Below are 19840 nucleotides of genomic sequence, written 5' to 3' on the forward strand. Positions count from 1 at the left end.
GCAGTTACCCACCCAAAACCCTACGCAGAGTCGCAGTCTAACACACTTCTCTGCTCCTCCATTTCAGGAGTTACTTAGTGAAAATCCTATAGTGACGGTGTCTGCCCCCCGACCATCGAAATTATTTAAAAAGGTAAACAGAAGAGGAGCTGAGCATAAAAACCTCATAAAAATTAAAACCACAAGAGCAATAGTGCAAACGAATAGGAAAATTAAATGTGGACTCTTAAATATCAGATCTCTCTCTTCTAAAGGTGTACTAGTAAATGAACTAATATCAGATTATGATATTGATTTATTTTGTTTTACTGAAACCTGGCTGGGTGATGGAGAATATGTTAGCCTAAATGAATCCACCCCTCCCAGTCATATTAATACTCACATTCCTCGAGGCACAGGCCGAGGAGGTGGAGTTGCAGCTATCTTCGACTCTAGCCTACTAATCAGCTCTAAACCTAAACTAAACTATAACTCATTTGAAAGCCTTGTTCTTAGTCTTTCGCACCCAAGTTGGAAATCACTGCAACCAATTCTTTTTGTTATAGTGTACCGAGCACCTGGTCCGTACTCTGAATTCTTATCTGAATTTGCAGAGTTTTTGTCAACTTTAGTCCTTAAAACGGACAAAGTTATTATTGTAGGGGATTTTAATATTCATGTGGACGTTGAGAATGACAGCTTCAGTACTGCGTTAATCTCTCTTAGATTCCATTGGCTTCTCTCAGAGTGTTCATGAACCGACTCACTGTTTTAACCACACCCTCGACCTTGTTCTGGTATATGGTAATGAAATTGAACATTTAGTGGTGTTCCCACAGAATCCGTCTTTGTCCGACCACGGTTTGATAACTTTTGAGTTTGTATTGCTGAACTACACGCCATTGGGCAAACATTTTTATACAAGATGTCTGTCTGATAGTGCTATCAGATCACAAAGTAACGGAGGACTCCTATGCTAATTTCAGTCCCTCCCAAATCGATCATCTTGTTGATAGTGCTGCAGGCTCGCTGCGAATGACACTCGACTCTGTAGCCCCTCTAAAAAAGAAAATACTAAAACAAAGACCGTTAGCTCCATGGTATAACACTGAAACTCGTAAATTAAAGCAAATATCGCGGAAACTTGAGAGGAATTGGCGTTCCACCAAAGTGGAAAATTCTCGTTTAATTTGGCATGATAGTCTTAAAACTTATAGGAAGGCCCTCCGTAATGCCAGAGCAGCGTACTACTCGTCATTAATAGAGGAAAATAGGAACAACCCCAGGTTTCTTTTCAGCACTGTAGCCAGGCTGACAGAGAGTCACAGCTCTATTGAGCCAAATATTCCCATAGCTCTCAGTTGTTACGACTTCATGAGCTTCTTTAATGATAAAATTCTAACTATTAGAGACAAAATTCACCAAGACCTGCCCTCAACTGGCACCAACTTATCTCTAAACTCAGGAACCTTAGAAACAGCTGTAGAACCAGATATATGTTTAGACTGCTTTGCTTCCCTCAATCTTTACCAACTAACTTCAATAATTTCTTCATCTAAACCATCAACCTGGCTCTTAGACCCCGTCCCGACTAGGCTGCTTAAAGATCCTATTACAGAGACTGGAACATTTCATTGGCATTAAAGAAACCACTCTAAGCTGGTTTAAGTCCTATTTATCAGATCGATTTCAGTTTGTACATGTTAATGATGAGTCCTCCATGCACGCCAAAGTTAGTCATGGAGTTCCACAAGAATCTGTCCTCGGACCAATCCTCTTCACTTTATATATGCTTCCTTTAGACAATATTATCAGGAAATATTCCATAAACTTTCATTGTTATGCAGATGATACTCAGTTATATCTATCGATCAAGCCAGATGAAACTCATCAGTTAGCTAAACTTCAAATGTGCCTTCAGGATGTTAAAACCTGGATGACCTGTAATTTTCTAATGTTAAACTCAGATAAAACTGAAGTTATTGTTCTGGGGCCCAAGCACCTCCGTGATGCATTATCTAAAGTTATACTTTCCCTTGATGGCATCGCCCTGGCCTCCAGCACCACTGTGAGGAATCTTGGAGTTATCTTTGATCAGGACATGTCGTTTAAGTCTCACATTAAGCAAATTTCAAGGACCGCCTTTTTTCACCTACCTAATATTGCAAAAATCAGGAACATGCAGAAAAACTAGTGTATGCATTTGTTACTTCTAGGCTGGATTACTGCAATTTGTTATTATCAGGCTGCTCGAAAAAGTCCATTAAGACTCTTCAGCTGATCCAGAATGCTGCAGCACGTGTTCTGACAGGAACCAGGAAAAGAGATCATATTTCTCCTGTCTTAGCTTCTCTGCATTGGCTTCCTGTAAAATCCTTCTTCTCACCTACAAAGCTCGTAATGGTCAGGCACCATCTTATCTTAAAGAGCTCATAGTACCTTACTACCCCACCAGAGCACTGCGCTCCCAGAATGCAGGGTTACTTGTGGTTCCTAGAGTCTCCAAAAGTAGACTAGGAGCCAGAGCATTCAGCTATCAAGCTCCTCTCCTGTGAAACCAGGTTGCAGTTTGGGTTCAGGAGGCAGACACCATCTCCACATTTAAGAGTAGGCTTAAGACTTTCCTCTTTGATAAAGCTTATAGTTAGGGCTGGCTCAGGTGAGTCCTGAATCTCCTTTACTGTCTGTACCTCTGTGTGTATATTGTGTAGGCTGCCTCCCTCCCCTCTCTCTCTCTCCTTCCATCCCTCTCTCTCTTTCTCTCTGTTCCTCTCCTGCTCTCTCTCTCTCTCTCTCCCTCTCTCTCCTTCACCCCCAACCGGTCGAGGCAGATGGCCGCCCACCCTGAGTCATGGTTCTGCTCGAGGTTTCTGCCTCTTAAAAGGAAGTTTTTCCTTGCCTCTGTCTCCTAATGCTGCTCTTGGTGGGAACTGTTGGGCCTCTGTAAATAACATCACAGAGTACGGTCTAGACCTGCTCTTTTATGAAAAGCGCTGTGAGATAACTGTTGTTGTGATTTGGCGCTAAATAAATAAAATTGAACTGAATTGAAAGAATATAGCTTTAAGAGGTTTACACTACATAATTTGGTGGACTTCCTATGACCAGGAGTTTCAATCAAATAATTCAAATCAGAGATTCGACGCACTACTGTAAAGGGACCACAATATTTTGCTTGAAATGGTGACTTTACAAGAGGTAAAAGAGCAAGAACCTGGTCACCAGGGCTAAACTGATGCACAACAGCCCGTCTATCATATATTTTCTTCATCTTGCCCTGTGCACCCGTCAACTTGCCACACACTGACACACTTGCCCTGTCCAGTCAATGTGGTTCGGGGGGGGATTATCAGGTAAACAACCATCCTTCAGAACTGCGTGGCCAAAGAAAATGTTGCAATATTCGGCCAGATGACCTGCCACCTCACCATGGGAGGTCTGGAGTACTTAATAACGCAGCTGTGTAGGGACAACAACTTGAAAGACTGGCTCCCCAACACCCTAATCACTAAGTGGCACCCATTTCCGGACCAAAAGCCTATCCAGGAGGAAATAGCACTGAGCAGTATCCCTCACTAATGATGCTTGCACAATTCTGTCAAATAATTCAGACAAGGTAGGATCAGCTTGCTGCTCAGCCACTAATTCAGCTCTAGAGTTGGCTAGCTGATGTATTGGCAGTGTCACTGGCAACTCTAGACACTCAGCAGAATCTCCCTGTGCAGCTCTGGAGGCCGCACGTGTAACAGCACAGGCTTGAAAGATGTCATCCAAGCACACCCCTTCAGAATCTGAGGACTTAGCTGGAATCATATTGGGATTGCCATCTGCCCACACTTTGTCTCCTGCTAAATCATTGCCCAATATCATCTGGACCCCCTCAACTAGTAACTGGGGACGAGTACCCACAACCAGGCCAGAGCTTAAGGAAAATTGCATGCAAAGCTACAGAGAAAGGGACCAGGCTCATGCCTCGAACAACCCCACATCCACCAGAATCAATTTCACTGGAAAACGGCAAAACAAGTCCAAAATGAAGGAATGTATCTCTCAAAATTTTCACATTGCTACCCACCAACAAAACTACCCCATACGAAATGAACGCAGAATAATCACGAGAAGGACACCCCAAGCTATGGTCAGCCTGCAGCTGACTCAATTCCCCACACTCAGATGATGGGACTGCAGCGGCCATGACAACAGGTTTTACATGGCTAGAAAACCTTCTGGCATTCAACATAGGGCATTCTTCCAGTGCCCCGTGGGCTGACAGTATCTGCAAATTTTGGAATTATATGATGCTCTGTACCCCCCACTACCAAACTTTTGGGGAACTTATGGAGCAGCCTCACCTACTATCTTCGGCTTCAAAGGCCTAGAGTAAGTATCAGTCTTACGTCGAACATCCCCCTTAACATCAACGCTCTAACTCCACCTGCTGTTTAAGTTGCAGCTGTAACAATTCCTTCTGTTGTTCAAAAGTCATATTAGCTGGACCAGGTACTAAGCTGACTACTGGGATGCTAACTGGCCGCCCCAAAAGCATTCCCGCCTCAATGAGTACCTGCTTCACACAATTTTTCACACTGTCTACAATCTCAATCTGGTAATGCTCTGCAATTTTCAAAAGCTGCTCCTTAGTGCACTGGTCCAGAGCAGACACTGAAGGAGCCTCAAGGAAACCCTCAACAGAAGCCATAATGTCAATCAGGTCTACCTGAGCAGAAGACTCCCCCCTATGCTAACTTCAACAATGACTATCTAGCTATCTGTTCCCTAGTCTTCGTGCGGCTAGTTGTGGGGGTACTTATGCACTCGAAACCAGTCGGGTGAAAAAGGGCAACCAGAAAACCAGTGACCCACGGAGGGGCTCCCGAGCAAAGCTCTACCCACGTTCACCCCCACCTAAACCACCACACCATGAATTCCCTAAGGGAAATCGCTCTTAAGCCTAACAGGGGAAAGTACTCCAACTCACTGTTGGTTTTGGGTTATGTTGAGTTGTATTTTTTCCCTGCGTGTATCTGTTTTTGCCATGTTTCATATGTTTTTCTATTTGCCTCTCTTTCTCTTGTTCCTTGTCCTTAGTAGTTTATGTCTTGTCTTTTATCTTAGCTCTTAGTCCTGCGTTTCAGTTCTTTGCATAATTCTCAGTCCTGTGCCATTAGTTCATGTTTTAGTATTTACTTCTAGTTCCTGGTCTGCATTATTTTAGTTTAGTCTGCTCAGTAGTCTGTGTTCTAGTCTGTGTTCTCATTTAGGTTCTGGCTGTTATGATCCCTGTGTTATAGTTGGTCAAGTGTTCTGTCTGTTCCCCCAGTTATCCCTCTGCCTGCCTGACTCTGTTTCCCCTGCTGTCTCTCTCCCTCGTTACCTTGATCCCAGTCACCTGTGTTGCTACCGCCCTGCTCGTTACCCCTGGGTATAAATGTCTGGTGTTTCTGTTGATTCCCTGTCTGGTCATTGTAGCATGTTGAAGTGCTGTCTTGTCCTGCCTGTTCCCTGTGAGTTCCTTGGATTTTGGTTTTCAACTGTTTTGTTTTTTTTATTTTTGTTGGATCATCTGCTTAGTTGTACCTCTATGATTTTGGATTACCTGGACTCAGCCACTCATCATAAGTGTGCTCGCTTTTTGTTTGTTGGAATAAATCTCCTTTGAACTGTACCACCTCTGCTTTGCGTCCTGCGTTTGGGTCCTTCAACCTGCTCAACCCACATCCACCGCCACACTCGCACTATATTCAATTCAATGCAATTTTATTTATATAGCGCCAAATCACAACAACAGTTATCTCACAGCGCTTTTCATAAAAGAGCAGGTCTAGACCGTACTCTATAAAACTCTATAATACTCTATAAAACCCAGCAAAGGTCCAACAAAACAAATTCAGCCAGCAAAGCTAAATTAAGCCACTGACAAAAGGACCATGCACCTCTCTAAATAAACCACTGGACCAATGGACAGAAGATAGGGATCCAAAAATTACACAGAATATATCCGTCACCCTGACAAAACAAATTCCAGAACTCCTCAAACCTGAAGCGAGGATCCCGGACGAGCCCCCACTTGTCACAAGCCAGCTCTTAGCCCATGACAAAAAGGAGGTGAGACACAACAGGTTTCAATGCCAAAGATATGCTTTATTATAAAAGTAAAAGAAAGGTCAGATAATCATCAAAAATACGTGGTGTGGCAGATTATGACTATCAGTTATGTCAGCAATGAATGGATGAGTGAGATGTGTGTGTGTGTGTTGGCAGGATAAACCAAAAGAAAGCAGCATTTAAAGTTTAAAAGAATGGGCATTATTTATTAAGAGTTTGGCACTCAAAACCTGAGTTAATTTGGTTCATTAGGAGTGTGTATGTGAGGTTTCATCAGATTTAAATGACATCTGACACGGAATATGTAAAATCATCTATTTGTAACTTCGGAAAAAAACAATACAGCGAAAACAAAACAATAGAAACTGTAATAACTGTTTTAGTTATTTCAACCTTTTGCAGAATGTTGTTCAGGTATGATTTCATCGCTTATAATGATAAGTTCAAGGTTCCATTCAAATATTGAAATTGTTTACTTTATTAAGCTAATTTAAGCTCAGTGAAAAACTAAAAGGCAACCAAAAAGAGCTCATTATATTAACATCACTTCACTAACACAGTATTTAAGAAACGTTAAGCACACTAATACCTACAGTTATAAACCAGCTGGGGGTCAAACTGTACTGTGAGTTTTGCTGCAATTCATTCTTAAAGCTGTGATGATGCTAATCTATTTTCTTCTTTAGCGTAGCTAAATGTGGTTCACATGTTCTCTGGCCAGCTCTGAACGTTGCAGTGAAATCTCAACACATTCTGCTTTAACAGGGCAAATAGTTAAAATCTCATTATTAACTGAAAGATTTTCAGTGAAGGCCCTGCGATGGACTGGCGACCTGTCCAGTGTGTACCCCGCCTTGCAGCCCCCCGCGACCCTGTACGCAGGACAAGTGGTTGACAATGGATGGATGAATTCTCAGTGAAATTAATTAACATGATCAGGTTTTTGTTTCAAACTCACCACCTGATATCTGGTGATGAAGGTGGAGTTTTTGAGCTAATAATCTGAACTTTAGAAAACCAGGTGATGTTTCTGCAGCAGACTTACGGACAGTGAACTGGTTTTGACTACAGGTACGTTTGGATCATCAGGAGCTCCAGCAGAGGGCAGCATGCTGTTATTTTCTGTTGGTTGAATGATCTTCCTGAACAATGTACTTACAAGAATCCTTCTGCACACCTAAAAAAAAACCTTAATGGTCAGGCACAGTCATATCTTAGGGATAGTAAGTGATTGTAATCCAATACACTTTTTGTTAAATTCAGTGACATTTTCCTCACTAGCTCTCCGTTTTGTGAGTACCGTCTTTTCCTTGCTACTGTAAGTGCTTGCTCATAATGGGAATTGTTGGGTCTCTGTTAATAATTTAACAAAGATTATGGTCTAGCAATGCTTTATATCAAGGGTAAGATAACTTCTGTTCCCTACAGCTGATACCGCCAAAACATGGACACACACACCAGAACAATTTCCCTCACAGTGTTGGAAAGACTTTTCCGTGAATTGGAGTCAATTGGATTTTTTTGTGACTTTAATTTTGTAGAATTTCCATGTTTTGTTCTGGTAAATTTACCACTTTCATCTAGGGTATTTTTTCTCGGATTATTAACCCCTCATGGCTCTGTATTTTTTAGACACGTAAAATAGCCAATCTAGATATGTAAAACTATTTAGGATAATTAAATTAACCCATGCAGATGGGCTACATCTCGTAAAAAACAAATTTACAAATAATCTTTCTCAATGTAATAATACAAAGTATCTGGGGATTTCATTGTCTACATTACATCATATTATTAAATATTCAGAGAATCAGAAGAAAGACAGTATTGGATGGCCGTGAACTTTGGGCCCTCAGACGGCACTGCATCAAAAACAGACATGATTCTATAGAGGACATCACTGCATGTGTAACAAGCCAAAGGTTGTACTGCACGGTTCTGACTTGAACCGGCGACCTTGGTTAAGGAAGGCGGACGCACTAACGAGGGGTCTAAAACCCAGGGGTACTAGCACGTCTTATGGTGTCGGGCAGTGAGGTTTACTCACTGGAACAGCCTACCTGGCTTCTGTTACACTCCGCTAAACTTCACTCCCATCCGTGTCATTGCAAGAATGGGAAAACATTCTACTTTCCAGCAGGCCCGCCATCAGGGGGGGTCAAAGGGTACAGATGACCCCCACCCAAGGCCTATGGGGGCCCATGCAAAGGTCTATGGTTAACCCTTAAATGGGAGTTACACACTTTACTTACTTTTCTAAATAACTAAACACTTTTACATGATAAATAAATGTATTATTATCATTAAAATAAAAAATTTCAAACTTGTCATCTGATAACCCTCCCCCGCTGTTATTGTGAAAATGGTACAGTCGAAACATTTGGCCATTCAGATGTGCAGGCGAGTCGCATTAAGCAAACACTGCAGCTTGTCAGGGGCCCAGAAAAAGAGGAGCCAAAACAAACCGAGAAAGTAAAAGCATAGGGAGGCAATGTCCAAATCTTTGGCCAAACAATGTGTTCAGAAGCACCATGTATGTCTGACAGGCAAAGGTGAGGAGCTAACAGGCAGATTAGCAAAGCTTTAGCTTGCTTAACCTTTAAATAATGTAAGACCAGAGCTGCAACTCTCAGGCGCTGAGCGTGACACTCACGCAGTTGACAATTTTCATACGTTCTCACGCTACACAACGATTTTCTCACATAGTGAAAACCAAATGTAAAATTGATAATAACGAGTCAGGGTGAGTGAACTCCACCCAGGTGATGCGATCACATCTAAAATCTAGTGTGTAGTAACACCCACAAGTTCCCTTGTAACAGCCTCAAGAAAACTGACAGCAGCACATCACAGGTCAGAGGATACAGCTGCAAATATGGTTACAGTATAATAAGTTATACATGAGGTAAACCTCTGTTTATATTATTATGATCATCATTTCAGCTGACACAGCCGTATATACTCATACAGTATTTCAGTTTTGTACATAATTTAACCAATATGTTGATTAATGTAGTCCTCAAGATTGAATTTGATGGATTAAGTATGTGTATTTGTTCACTCATAATTAAATTGTATGATTTAATGCTTTGCAGTAATTTCTTAAACATTTGATTTTACCGTTGTCTGATCAGCAAATCATTGAAGGGCATTTTTTTCTCTCCTTGTTTTAAGTTAAAATGAGGAACAGAACACAGTCACAGTCTAATGAGTAATTGAATATATATGTGAGAATGGCCTGGATGAGTCTACAACACTGAATTTCGAAATTATTGTTTCGGACTCCATCTGTGTAACTATAAGCCAAGAGCTTCTTTGAAATTGCCCTTGTGCGTATTAGAACTAAGAAGTTGGTCGAGGTGGTGCTGGATTGGGTGTCGATGAGGGGCCCAGTTTGGAAAATGTTGTCCCCCTGTCCAAAATTCCTAAAGGCGGGCCTGCTTTCCAGCTCACAGTAGTCAGTCTCCTCAGGTCCCAGACTTTCACAGAGGGTTGTTAAAAGAAGAGCTGATGCAGCAGAGCAGGAAACACCACCCTGTCCCAACTTAATAGAAACATCTTGCTGGCATCAAATTCCAAATGGGCGTATCATTTTCCAAAAACAATCACATTTCTCAGTTTCAACATCGGATAAGTTGTCAGTCAAATATTTTGGAAACAGGGTTGTATATCAAACCTTACTGCTTCAAATGTCTTGTACTGTTAAATTGTTCTTGGGGTTGTGAGAGTGTTTAGATCCTGGAACAGATAACTGTGAAGAAAAAAAGAAATAACACCCTGATGAAAATGAAAATGTGTGGTTTAAAGGCCGGAAGAGACTAAGGGGAACTTCTCTTAAGATGTGCATGTCTTCAGAATGAAAATGACACACCTGACGTATACATACATTTCTCGCTTTGTCCAAGGCTCATATTCACTCTTTCACTTTATTCCAGGACCCGACTGACACAGGTACTATGCTTCTGTTACATTCTTCCTCGAATGTGTTAATGTGATTCCTGTGATTGTGAGATTGCTTTTTATCTGGGTCGTGATTATTATTATTATTAGGAATAAACTAAATATGATCATTGTATGCCAACATAACAAAATTAATGTTATTTTAAGATTTATAATTTGCTGATTTGTGCCAGTAGTTATTGGTTTTTAACTGTTTTATTCTCTAGCCATGGGAAATAAACACTCCAAACGAGATGCATCCATAATTCCTCCATGTAAGATTGTTTCAGAAACAAAGTTCTTAATATTTTGTATAATTACATATTAATGCATGACAACTGTGTGTTTTCATAATATTTTGTCTTATCTGAACATGTGTTGTGTATTTGTCAGTTCTCAGCGAACCATGGAGGACAATAAACTGGGGGTGAGTGTGTCCACACCATCAATGTTAGCTTGTTAAACAAAATCTTTCACAGCAGAAGCTACAGAAATTTACTTGTGATTGTTTTTTTTGTTTGTTTCCTTGTTCGATCTCCTGATTCATTTCTCAGTTGATGTGTGACATCAGTGCAAAATGAGTTTAGTCTGTACTCAAATGTTTCCTTCCCTGCGCAGAGACAAACAGAGCGCTCTGCAGAACATGAAGAACTACAAACCTCATGATGAAGGCCAGCAGCTCAGGATTCTTCTTCATGGCCCAGCTGGAGCTGGAAAGTCCAGTTTCATCAACTCTGTTCAAAGCCTGTTACATGGCAGAATGTACACACTGGCTTTGGCAGATAACATCTTTCACGGCAGTTTCACCAGGAAGGTATGAATGACGTATTGATAAAGAGAATATCACAAATTCATTATTCCTTAATACGTTGCAATAATTAGTTTATTATTATTATTATCACTTTATTATATCATTTTCAACCAAGGAATACAAAGTGCCTTCTAGAGTTTTCTGCGTTTGCAGTGGAAGTAAAACTAAACAACAAAACTCAGTGTCCCCATTCTTCGTGGCTGAGTTTCTGTTGCTCCCAATCGCTTAGACTTTGTTATAATACCATTACCAGTTGACCGTGGAATATTTAGTGGTGAGGAAATTTCATGAATGTTATTGCACAGGTGGCAACCTATCACTGTACCACAGTTTATTCACTGAGCTCCTGAGAGTGACTCATTAGGTGCTTTCACACTGCCCAATTTTCCGGGATTATTACGGCAGCTCGCTGCGCTGTGTGAAAGGTACTGAGCCGGAAAGGGGGGTCAGATTTGATCCGCCTCTGAGCCGGGAATGTTGGTAGTAACATAGGCGGAACAATGTCTGTGTGAAAAGCCACAGCCGTCATGCCGGAACAGGAGTGACAGTTTCAAGCTGTTGTGTTACAAGTCGCGGTCTCTTTTTTTCGGTCTAAATCCACGACTACAGCTGCGCCACGGCTTTGTTGCCAGTGTCCACTGGAAGTGTCTCAGCATCGACTTGTTGTTTATTTGTCATTTTTGTGCTTCTACTACCTTCTCCAGAGCTCCCTCTCCTCCCGTTTTGTTCCGTCAACTTCAGGCTGCATATCCACAGGGACCATTTCAGAATAAGAGCATTTAGCCTGCCCGATTTTGTAGACATGTTTAGATTTTATTGATTTGGTAATCAGTGCTTGCTTTTGTGCTTCAACTATGATTAAGTAGGCTTCGTAGTTAAGTGGTTTCTTTCTTGTCTGATTTGACAGTGTTTATTGTTGTTTTACGATCAGGAATCTGCACAGGGTATTTTATTTAGAAAATTGACTGGATGAGCTCTGGCAGCCGCGGCGTAGGTGGACTCAGTGGAGGTAACCTGGAAAGCCGGAGCGCTACATGAAAGCACACATGGTTGTGGGATTACGCCACAATATTTTGTTCAGTATGAATGAGCAAAGGCGGCATACATTTTCTTTCCTCGTTTGTTGCAGAATCTGTGTCTGTGTGAAAGCAATTATTCTTTCCCAAATGTTGAATGAAGCAATCTGCATGCCCAGGTGCTTGATTTGATACACCTGTGGCCATTAAAATGATTGGAACACCTGAATTCAATGATTCGGAGGGTGTCACAATACTTTAGGGAATATAGTGTATCTGGACTGGCAGCAGGCCGGGCAAGCACACGCACTGTGTCTACGAAGCTACGCTTTTGTTGCCTGTGCAGAATGAGGCCTGGCATTGTCCTGCTGAAATAAGCATGGATGTAGGAATGAGACGTTGCCTTGATGGCAACATTTGTCTCTCTAAAATCCCAACATATGCCACTGCGTTAATTGTACCTTCACACAGTAAAATTTTCATACAAATTTTGTCGGTCCAATCGTTATCATCTCAGCCTTTGCTGAGTTGAGTAGCAGGAAGTTTACGGATAACAAGCTCCTCACAGCAGCCAGGCAAGTCTTTAACTTTAGCAGAGTCAGATGCATTTTCTGCCAAAACTGGCATATAAATTTGTAGATCATCAGCATACAGTAAAAAGCCATTCCAAATGAGTGAATGGTGTGACCCAGTGGTGTAATAAAAAAAACAATGGACCAAGGACGGAACCCGGTGGGACCCCATGCTTGTCCACAGTATCAATAGCAGTGCTAAGGTCTAACAACAAGAAGTAAGTGTGTTTCAGTAGAATGTTTAGCCCGAAAAGCAGACTGCAGTGAAGACAAATATTTTAACCGATGGTTTGAGACGATTGGCTCAAAGAGGATTTAACTACAGCAAATCTGAGCAAACTGAACAAGCTCCATTGGAGAGTGAAAGGTTTAAGATAGCTAAAATATAAAATCCTAATTTGGCCACAGTTAAAAAAGGTTCATGTGACTTAACAAATCCAGATTGATGTTTTTATTGCATTTTGGAAAATATCCCAGCTTTTCTGGAAATGGGGTTTGTATAAAAATATGAATAAGAGATCATAGCAATATGTTGTAAGGCATGTTGTAAGACAAGAATCTATTACTCAATCTGCAGCAGTGACACAACTACTGCATAAACTGTTGGAACCCGCGGTCCACAGGAAGAATTGACTTTGCAGAGTTCCACTGACTTCCTGTTTCTGCTGTCCTTGTGGTTAGGGTATGATCAAGTTTAGGCAACTACGACTGCTACTATTTCTCAATTAAAAAGAAAGAGATGGTTAATACGACCTATGTTGTTGCTTATGTTGGAGGACTTGTTGGATAGAAAATGTGTGTTTTTAGAATGCATTAAAACTCTCACCCACTGTTAAATTTATCTACAGATTGTGAACTGTCAAGAAAGCAATGTGTATATGCGATATATATGACTAGATTATATTGTATAGCAAGATCAAAACTGTTAAATGACAAAGTTACCTGTCTCTACATGTTTCACTTTTCACGCCTTCACATTTTCTGTTCTGTGTTTGTAATAGGCTAAGTCAGTGTGAACATAAACCTGCAGGCTGCCCCTGCCCCTTGTTCCACAGAACAAGAATTAAATCAAAGAGGAAAAGCGGGGTCTTATAAAGCTTACTACAGTATCTCACAAAAGTGAGTACACCACTCACATTTTTGTAAATATCTGATTATATCTTTCCATGTGACAACACTGAAGAAATGACACTTTGCTACAATGTAAAGTAGTGAGAGTGCAGCTTGTATAACAGTGTAAATTTGCTGTCCCCTCAAAATAACACATCACACAGCCATTAATGTCTAAACCGCTGGCAATAAAAGTAAATACACCCCAAAGTGAAAATGTCCACATTGGGCCCAAAGTGTCAGTATTTTGTGTGGCCACCATTATTTTCACCAGGGCTACTCCTCCATGATGACATCACGGATTGGTGGATGTTAGAGACCTTGCACTCCTCCACCTTCCGTTTGAGGAGCCCCACAGATGCTCGGTAGGGTTTAGGTCTGGAGACATGCTTGGCCAGTCCATCACCTTTACCCTCAGCTTCTTTAGCGAGGCAGCGGTCGTCTTGGAGGTGTGTTTGGGTCGTTATCATGTTGGAATACTGCCCTGCGGCCCAGTCTCCGAAGGGAGGGGATCATGCTCTGCTTCAGTATGTCACAGTACATGTTGGCATTCATGGTTCCCTCAATGAACTGACACCATCTAAACCAAGTAAGTTTATCTTGGTCTCATCAGACCACAGGACATGGTTCCAGTAATCCATGTCCGTAGTCTGCTGGTCTTCAGCAAACTGTTTGCAGACTTTCTTGTGCATGAACTTTAGAAGAGGCTTCCTTCTGGGATGACAGCCACGCAGACCAGTTTGATGCATTGTGTGGCATATGGTCTGAGCCCTGACAGGCTGACCCCCCACCCCTTCAACCTCTGCAGCAATGCTGGCAGCACTCAGACGTCTGTTTCCCAAAGACAACCTCTGGATATGACACTGAGCATGTGCACTCAACTTCTTTGGTCGACCATGGCGAGGCCTGTTCTGAGTGGAACCTGTCCTGTTGAACCGCTGTATGGTCTTGGCCACTGTGCTGCAGCTCAATTTCAGGGTCTTGGCAGTCTTCTTATAGCCTAGGCCATCTTTATGTAGAGCAACAATTCTTTTTTCAGATCCTCAGAGAGTTCTTTGCCATGATGTGCCATGTTGAACTTCCAGTGAGCAGTATGAGGGAGTGTGAGAGATCTTGCTATACAATATAATCTAGTCATATACACATTGCTTTCTTCACAATCAGCAGATAAATTTAACAGTGGGTGAGAGTTTTAATGCATTCTAAAAACACACATTTTCTATCCAACAAGTCCTCCAACATAAGCAACAACATAGGTCATATTAACTATCTCTTTCTTTTTAATTGAGAATTAGGAGCAGTTGTAGTTGCCTAAACTTGATCATACCTTAACCACAAGGGCAGCAGAAACAGGAAGTCAGTGAAACTCTGCAATGTCAATTCTTCCTGTGGACGGCAGGTTCCAACAGTTCATATGCAGTAGTTGTGACACATCACACAGCCATTAATGTCTGCTGGCAAGAAAAGTGAGTACACCCCTAAAATTGGGCCCAATTAGCCATTTTCCCTCCCCGGTGTCATGTGACTCGTTAGTGTTACAAGGTCTCAGGTGTGAATGGGGAGCAGGGGTGTTAAATTTGGTGTTATCGCTCTCATACTCCCTCATACTGCTCACTGGAAGTTCAACATGGCAAAGAGCTCTCTGAGGATCTGAAAAAAAGAATGGTTGCTCTACATAAAGATGGTCTAGGCTATAAGAAGACTGCCAAGACCCTGAAACTGAGCTGCTGCACGTCACCAAGACCATACAGCGGTTCAACAGGACAGGTTCCACTCAGAACAGGCCTCGCCATGGTCGACCAAAGAAGTCGAGTGCACGTGCTCAGCATTATTTCCAGAGGTTGTCTTTGGGAAATAGATGTATGAGTGCTGCCAGCATTGCTGCAGAGGTTAAAAGGGTGGGGGGTCAGCCTGTCAGGGCTCAGACCATACGCCGCACACTGCATCAAGTTGGTCTGCATGGCTGTCGTCCCAGAAGGAAGCTTCTTCTAAAGATGCTTCACAAGAAAGCCCGCAAAACAGTTTGCTGAAGACAAGCAGACTGAGGACATGGATTACTGGAACCGTGTCCTGTGGTCTGATGAGACCAATATAAACTTATTTGGTTCAGATGGTGTCAAGTGTGAGTGGCGGCAACCAGGTGAGGAGCACAAAGACAAGTGTGTCTTGCTTACAGTCAAGCATGGTGGTCGGAGTGTCCTGGTCTGGGGCTACATGAGTGCTGCCTGCACTGGGGAGCTACAGTTCATTGAGGGAACCATGAATGCCAACATGTACTGTGACATACTGAAGCAGAGCATGATCCCTCCCTTCGGAGACTGGGCCGCAGGGCAGTATTCCAACATGATAACGACCCAAACACACCTCCAAGATGACCACTGCCTCGCTAAAGAAGCTGAGGGTAAAGGGGAAGAGGACTCCAGCACCGACCTGTGAAGCTCTGGTGAAAATAATGGTGGCCACACAAAATATTAATACTTTGGGCCCAATGTGGACATTTTCACTTTGGGGTGTCCTCACTTTTGTTGCCAGAGGTTTAGATATTAATGGCTGTGTGATGTGTTATTTTGAGGGGACAGCAAATTTACACTGTTATACAAGCTGTACACTCAGTACTTCACATTGTGGCAAAGTGTCATTTTAGCGTTTAGTCTTTAGTGTTACATGAAAAGATTTGATCAAATATTGACAAAAATGTGAGGGGTGTACTCACTTTTGTGAGATACTGTATATGCTAGCTGGGTATTAATGTGTCTATGTTTGCTCTATAGTGGTAATAATATAATAACTGACATTTTCTCCATATGTGCTTTACAGTACACAACCTACAAGATCCAAAAAGAAAGTCCACAGTCCTTTTACCCTTTTGTCTTCAGTGACATCATGGGTCTGGATTCAAACAAAGGTGTCAAAGTGGAAGACATCAATCTGGCTTTGAAGGGACATATGAAGGACGGTTACAGGGTACATTTGCCACAAACTTTGCAGACTTTTCCCACAAATGGGCTTATATTTTGAATCATATTTTTATTTATATATAGCACCTGTCAATTAACTGGATTTCAATTTGTTTTCCAGTTCAAACCTGAATCACCGTTGTCAGAGGGTGATCAATTCTACAACAAATATCCCACTGCCAATGACAAAGTGCACGTTCTGGCTTGCGTTATTAATGCCAACACAATGTCTCAAATGACAGATTTAACTATAGAGAAGATTCGGAACGTCAGGCTGGAAGCCAGTCACCTGGGTGAGAGCAGGAATTTCATTCTTCTCTTCAGTGGGTTTTTAATAGAGCACACTGATTGGTTGAACTTAAAATGTTGAAACCTCCTGCAGCTGTCTGTAGTTTCCATCATCATAGAGAACAGCAACTGTGGTCAGTTACATGATTCAGTAGTTTTGTGTTCTCCTGGCAGGAATTCCTCAAGTGGCCATCCTCACCAGAATTGATGAAGCCTGTCCTGAAATCAAACAAGATTTAAAGAACGTCTACAGGAGCAAGTTCCTGAAGGAAAAGGTACGTTTAATAGGTAATATTATGAATTCGCAGAGGTGGAATCACATTTGAAGTTTGAGTTATTAAGTCAAAACGTTTTCAATCCGACTTTTTCTCTCCTTATACCGCTTCTGTTACCAAAACTCAGGTTCCAGGCCAATTTAGAATACTGATCTATATTTCTGTTATTTAAAAACATTTGAACCTCTGGATTAAAGTCATTCCTGTAGTTGTGAGGTAACACAAGGCCGTGACTTCACATCAGAGAGCTTCATTACTATTGAATTGTTGTACGCAGCCTCCCAATCCTGACAACAGAAAGTCATTGTTACAACAGATATCTTGTCTTAGATCAAGCCAACTTCTGTTGATGTTAGCTAACCGCTAACGGCAGTCTCCACTTTCAGTTTCACAGTAAAGGCCTACCACTGCATGTGGTGGTAAAAATTGCTATTATGCTTAAATTACTATTATTACTTATGCATGCTTAATACTCAACCTTCTTTGTTATTATACTGTCCAATATGCTCTTGAATTGTTTTCTTCTTGTTCCCTTCCAAAAGTTTCAAGGCTGAGAAACGTTTGGCCAACACCTGATCCACTTAATAAAGTTGTCCAGTCCAGATTGGTGCAGTGAGCACAAAAAGCCTTTAAAACTCTGAGATGTTAACTGAGCTGTTGATCTTTTTAAACTGTAGATGGAGCAGTTCAGTGCAGAAGTGGGTATTCCCATGAACTGCATCTTCCCTGTGAAGAACTACCATGAAGAAATCAACCTCAACAATGACGTTGACTCGCTGCTCCTGAGCACGCTGACAAACATCATCAACTTTGGAGAAGACTGCATCAACTTCAAAAAGAGTCAGTCTGAATGTTGAGACAGATGTACGGGTATGCTCCTAAATGTTCTCAGATAACAGTGGTCCTGCATACTCAGCAGCTATAATACCAGGTGTGTGCTTCATGTAAAGTGCTGCCAGTGAATAATGTAGCCAGAAGTTCCTTTTTACTGGTGGTGTTCAGCTTCATGTTGGGTCAGCGGGACATTTTTATGGATCAGGGTAACAGATTGATAATGTCATTTGAAATGGCATTGTTACTTAAGCTGTTTTTGTTTTTTGATGTGGAGTTTTTTTTTATTTCTTTAATTGTGGTGATGTGCTTTTGGATTTTAGTCTCATGCTTCTTTCTGTTTTCTTTGTTTTCTAACATCGTGGGGCCATGTTGAAAACAAATGTTTTCCTTTAGATATTCGTACTGTGTCTGATAATCTATAAAATCAATGTTTGAATGCAGCATAAAAAGGCTGTATTTCATTACAAACAATCAGGTTTTATAACAATCTTGTATATGAATTCCTGATTTTTTGAATATTTGTATGTTTTAGTGTAAAGCCCCTGAAAACATGGCTTCAAATGTTTTTAGTATTTCTTCCCAACATTAAATATTTATGACTAAATTAGCAACAATTAAGGTTTTAAAAAAACAAAACAAACATCTTTGGTTATTCTTTCTGAAGAATCTAACAGTCAGAACCTGAGTTAATCTGGTTCTATAGGAGTGTGTGATCAGATTTAACTGACTAACTATTTGAGTCCTGCCCACTCAAATCAGAGAAAATTGTGAAATAACTAAAAGTGTTAAAAACAGAATGGAGTGTTCATGTAAGATTTCATCGCTTATAATGAGTAGCTCTGAGAAAAACTAAAAGGGGTTCGTTATACTGTATCAACATTACTTCACAATCAGTGTCTTTTAAGTCTTATTAAATACATAAATATAATACTATGTAGGAGAATATTAATGCGATTTATCAGACATTTACAAGCTGCACAATGTAAAGCTTCAAACATTTTGTTTTATTGCAGCATAAAGAAAAAAAATGACACATTCATCAAGACGATTCTATTGTTCCTGTTTGTTTGTGTTGTAAATGCTATTTTTATCTTCTCTTTAAGGTGGAATGTGCAGGAATAAGTGTCTTTATAAGTTACTGAATTTTGTGAAGTCTTAACAGTGAGCTGCTCTCATAACTTTAATTAACTTTTTAGTGGACTTCTTTATCATGCATATATATGTGAGGCCTTAAATTCAGAGATTAAAGGAGCCCAAATTTATATTAAGGAACATATAGAATACATCTAGAATAATAACGTTCTTTACAGACTTTTGTTTTGTTCACTTATGAGAGATGAGTCATTAAAATCAGAATATACATTCATTTTGATTAATTTAAAATTAGGAATTAAAAATTAGAGATTAAAATTTTTTAACCATCTAAATAATCTGCAAGCAGACATTGTCCTACTACAGGAGACTCATTTACCCAAGACAGCAGATAAACTAACTTCACCACACTTTACTCACTCGTACTCAGCCTGTTATCAGACATTTACACTCCCACCAAATCCTAGTACTAGTAGTAGTAATCCTAGTGCACTTTAACTCGACAAACTAAGCCATCACTACTTTGAACAGTCTCAATCACTTGTCAAAGTTGCCATTGATTTCTTGGGAGATTGTCATCTTTAATAATGACAATATCATTCACTTTGAGGTTGCGCTGAGGTGAGTGCCATTTCTGTCTTATGGACAAGTTCAACAGATACTCCTTTTTCCAGTGGCTCCAAAACTGTTCAATAAGATACTGAACTCTTCTCCACCTCTTTGTCGCATACAGGTCCTCCTTGACAAATACTCCAGGAGGAGGAAGAGCAACTTTAGATTTCATCAGTATGAGGTGATTCGGTGTTATAGGCTCCAGTGCCTGAGGATCATTGATTCCATCCACTGTTAATGGGCGGCTGTT

General features: G+C 41.0%; 1 protein-coding gene across 1 annotated transcript; it reads left to right on the forward strand.

Moving 5' to 3' along the window:
- Window positions 1-9972: 9972 nt before the first annotated feature.
- On the forward strand, window positions 9973-19159 carry LOC119909451 (interferon-induced protein 44-like). The gene is made up of 8 exons (XM_038727718.1): window positions 9973-10035; window positions 10251-10298; window positions 10417-10450; window positions 10642-10837; window positions 16350-16496; window positions 16611-16782; window positions 16952-17052; window positions 17730-19159. Exons 2-8 carry the CDS (start codon window positions 10253-10255, stop codon window positions 17907-17909), a joined length of 876 nt encoding a protein of 291 aa, XP_038583646.1. The 5' UTR covers window positions 9973-10035; window positions 10251-10252; the 3' UTR covers window positions 17910-19159.
- The last annotated feature ends 681 nt before the right edge of the window (window positions 19160-19840 follow it).

This window comes from Micropterus salmoides, unplaced genomic scaffold (assembly GCF_014851395.1).
Source record: "Micropterus salmoides isolate LMB-PRFRI ecotype aquatic unplaced genomic scaffold, ASM1485139v1 Ms_hic_scaffold_18, whole genome shotgun sequence".
NCBI classification, from domain to species: Eukaryota; Metazoa; Chordata; class Actinopteri; order Centrarchiformes; family Centrarchidae; genus Micropterus; species Micropterus salmoides.

What these genes read in the sequence shown, in the direction of transcription:
- LOC119909451 (XM_038727718.1), top strand. Translation starts at nt 10,253, where the DNA reads ATGGGAAATAAACACTCCAAACGAGATGCATCCATAATTCCTCCAT. An exon ending in TGGAGGACAATAAACTGGGG is followed by an intron (nt 10,451 to 10,641) that starts GTGAGTGTGTCC and finishes TTCCCTGCGCAG; the next exon opens with AGACAAACAGAGCGCTCTGC. An exon ending in GCTGGAAGCCAGTCACCTGG is followed by an intron (nt 16,783 to 16,951) that starts GTGAGAGCAGGA and finishes TTCTCCTGGCAG; the next exon opens with GAATTCCTCAAGTGGCCATC.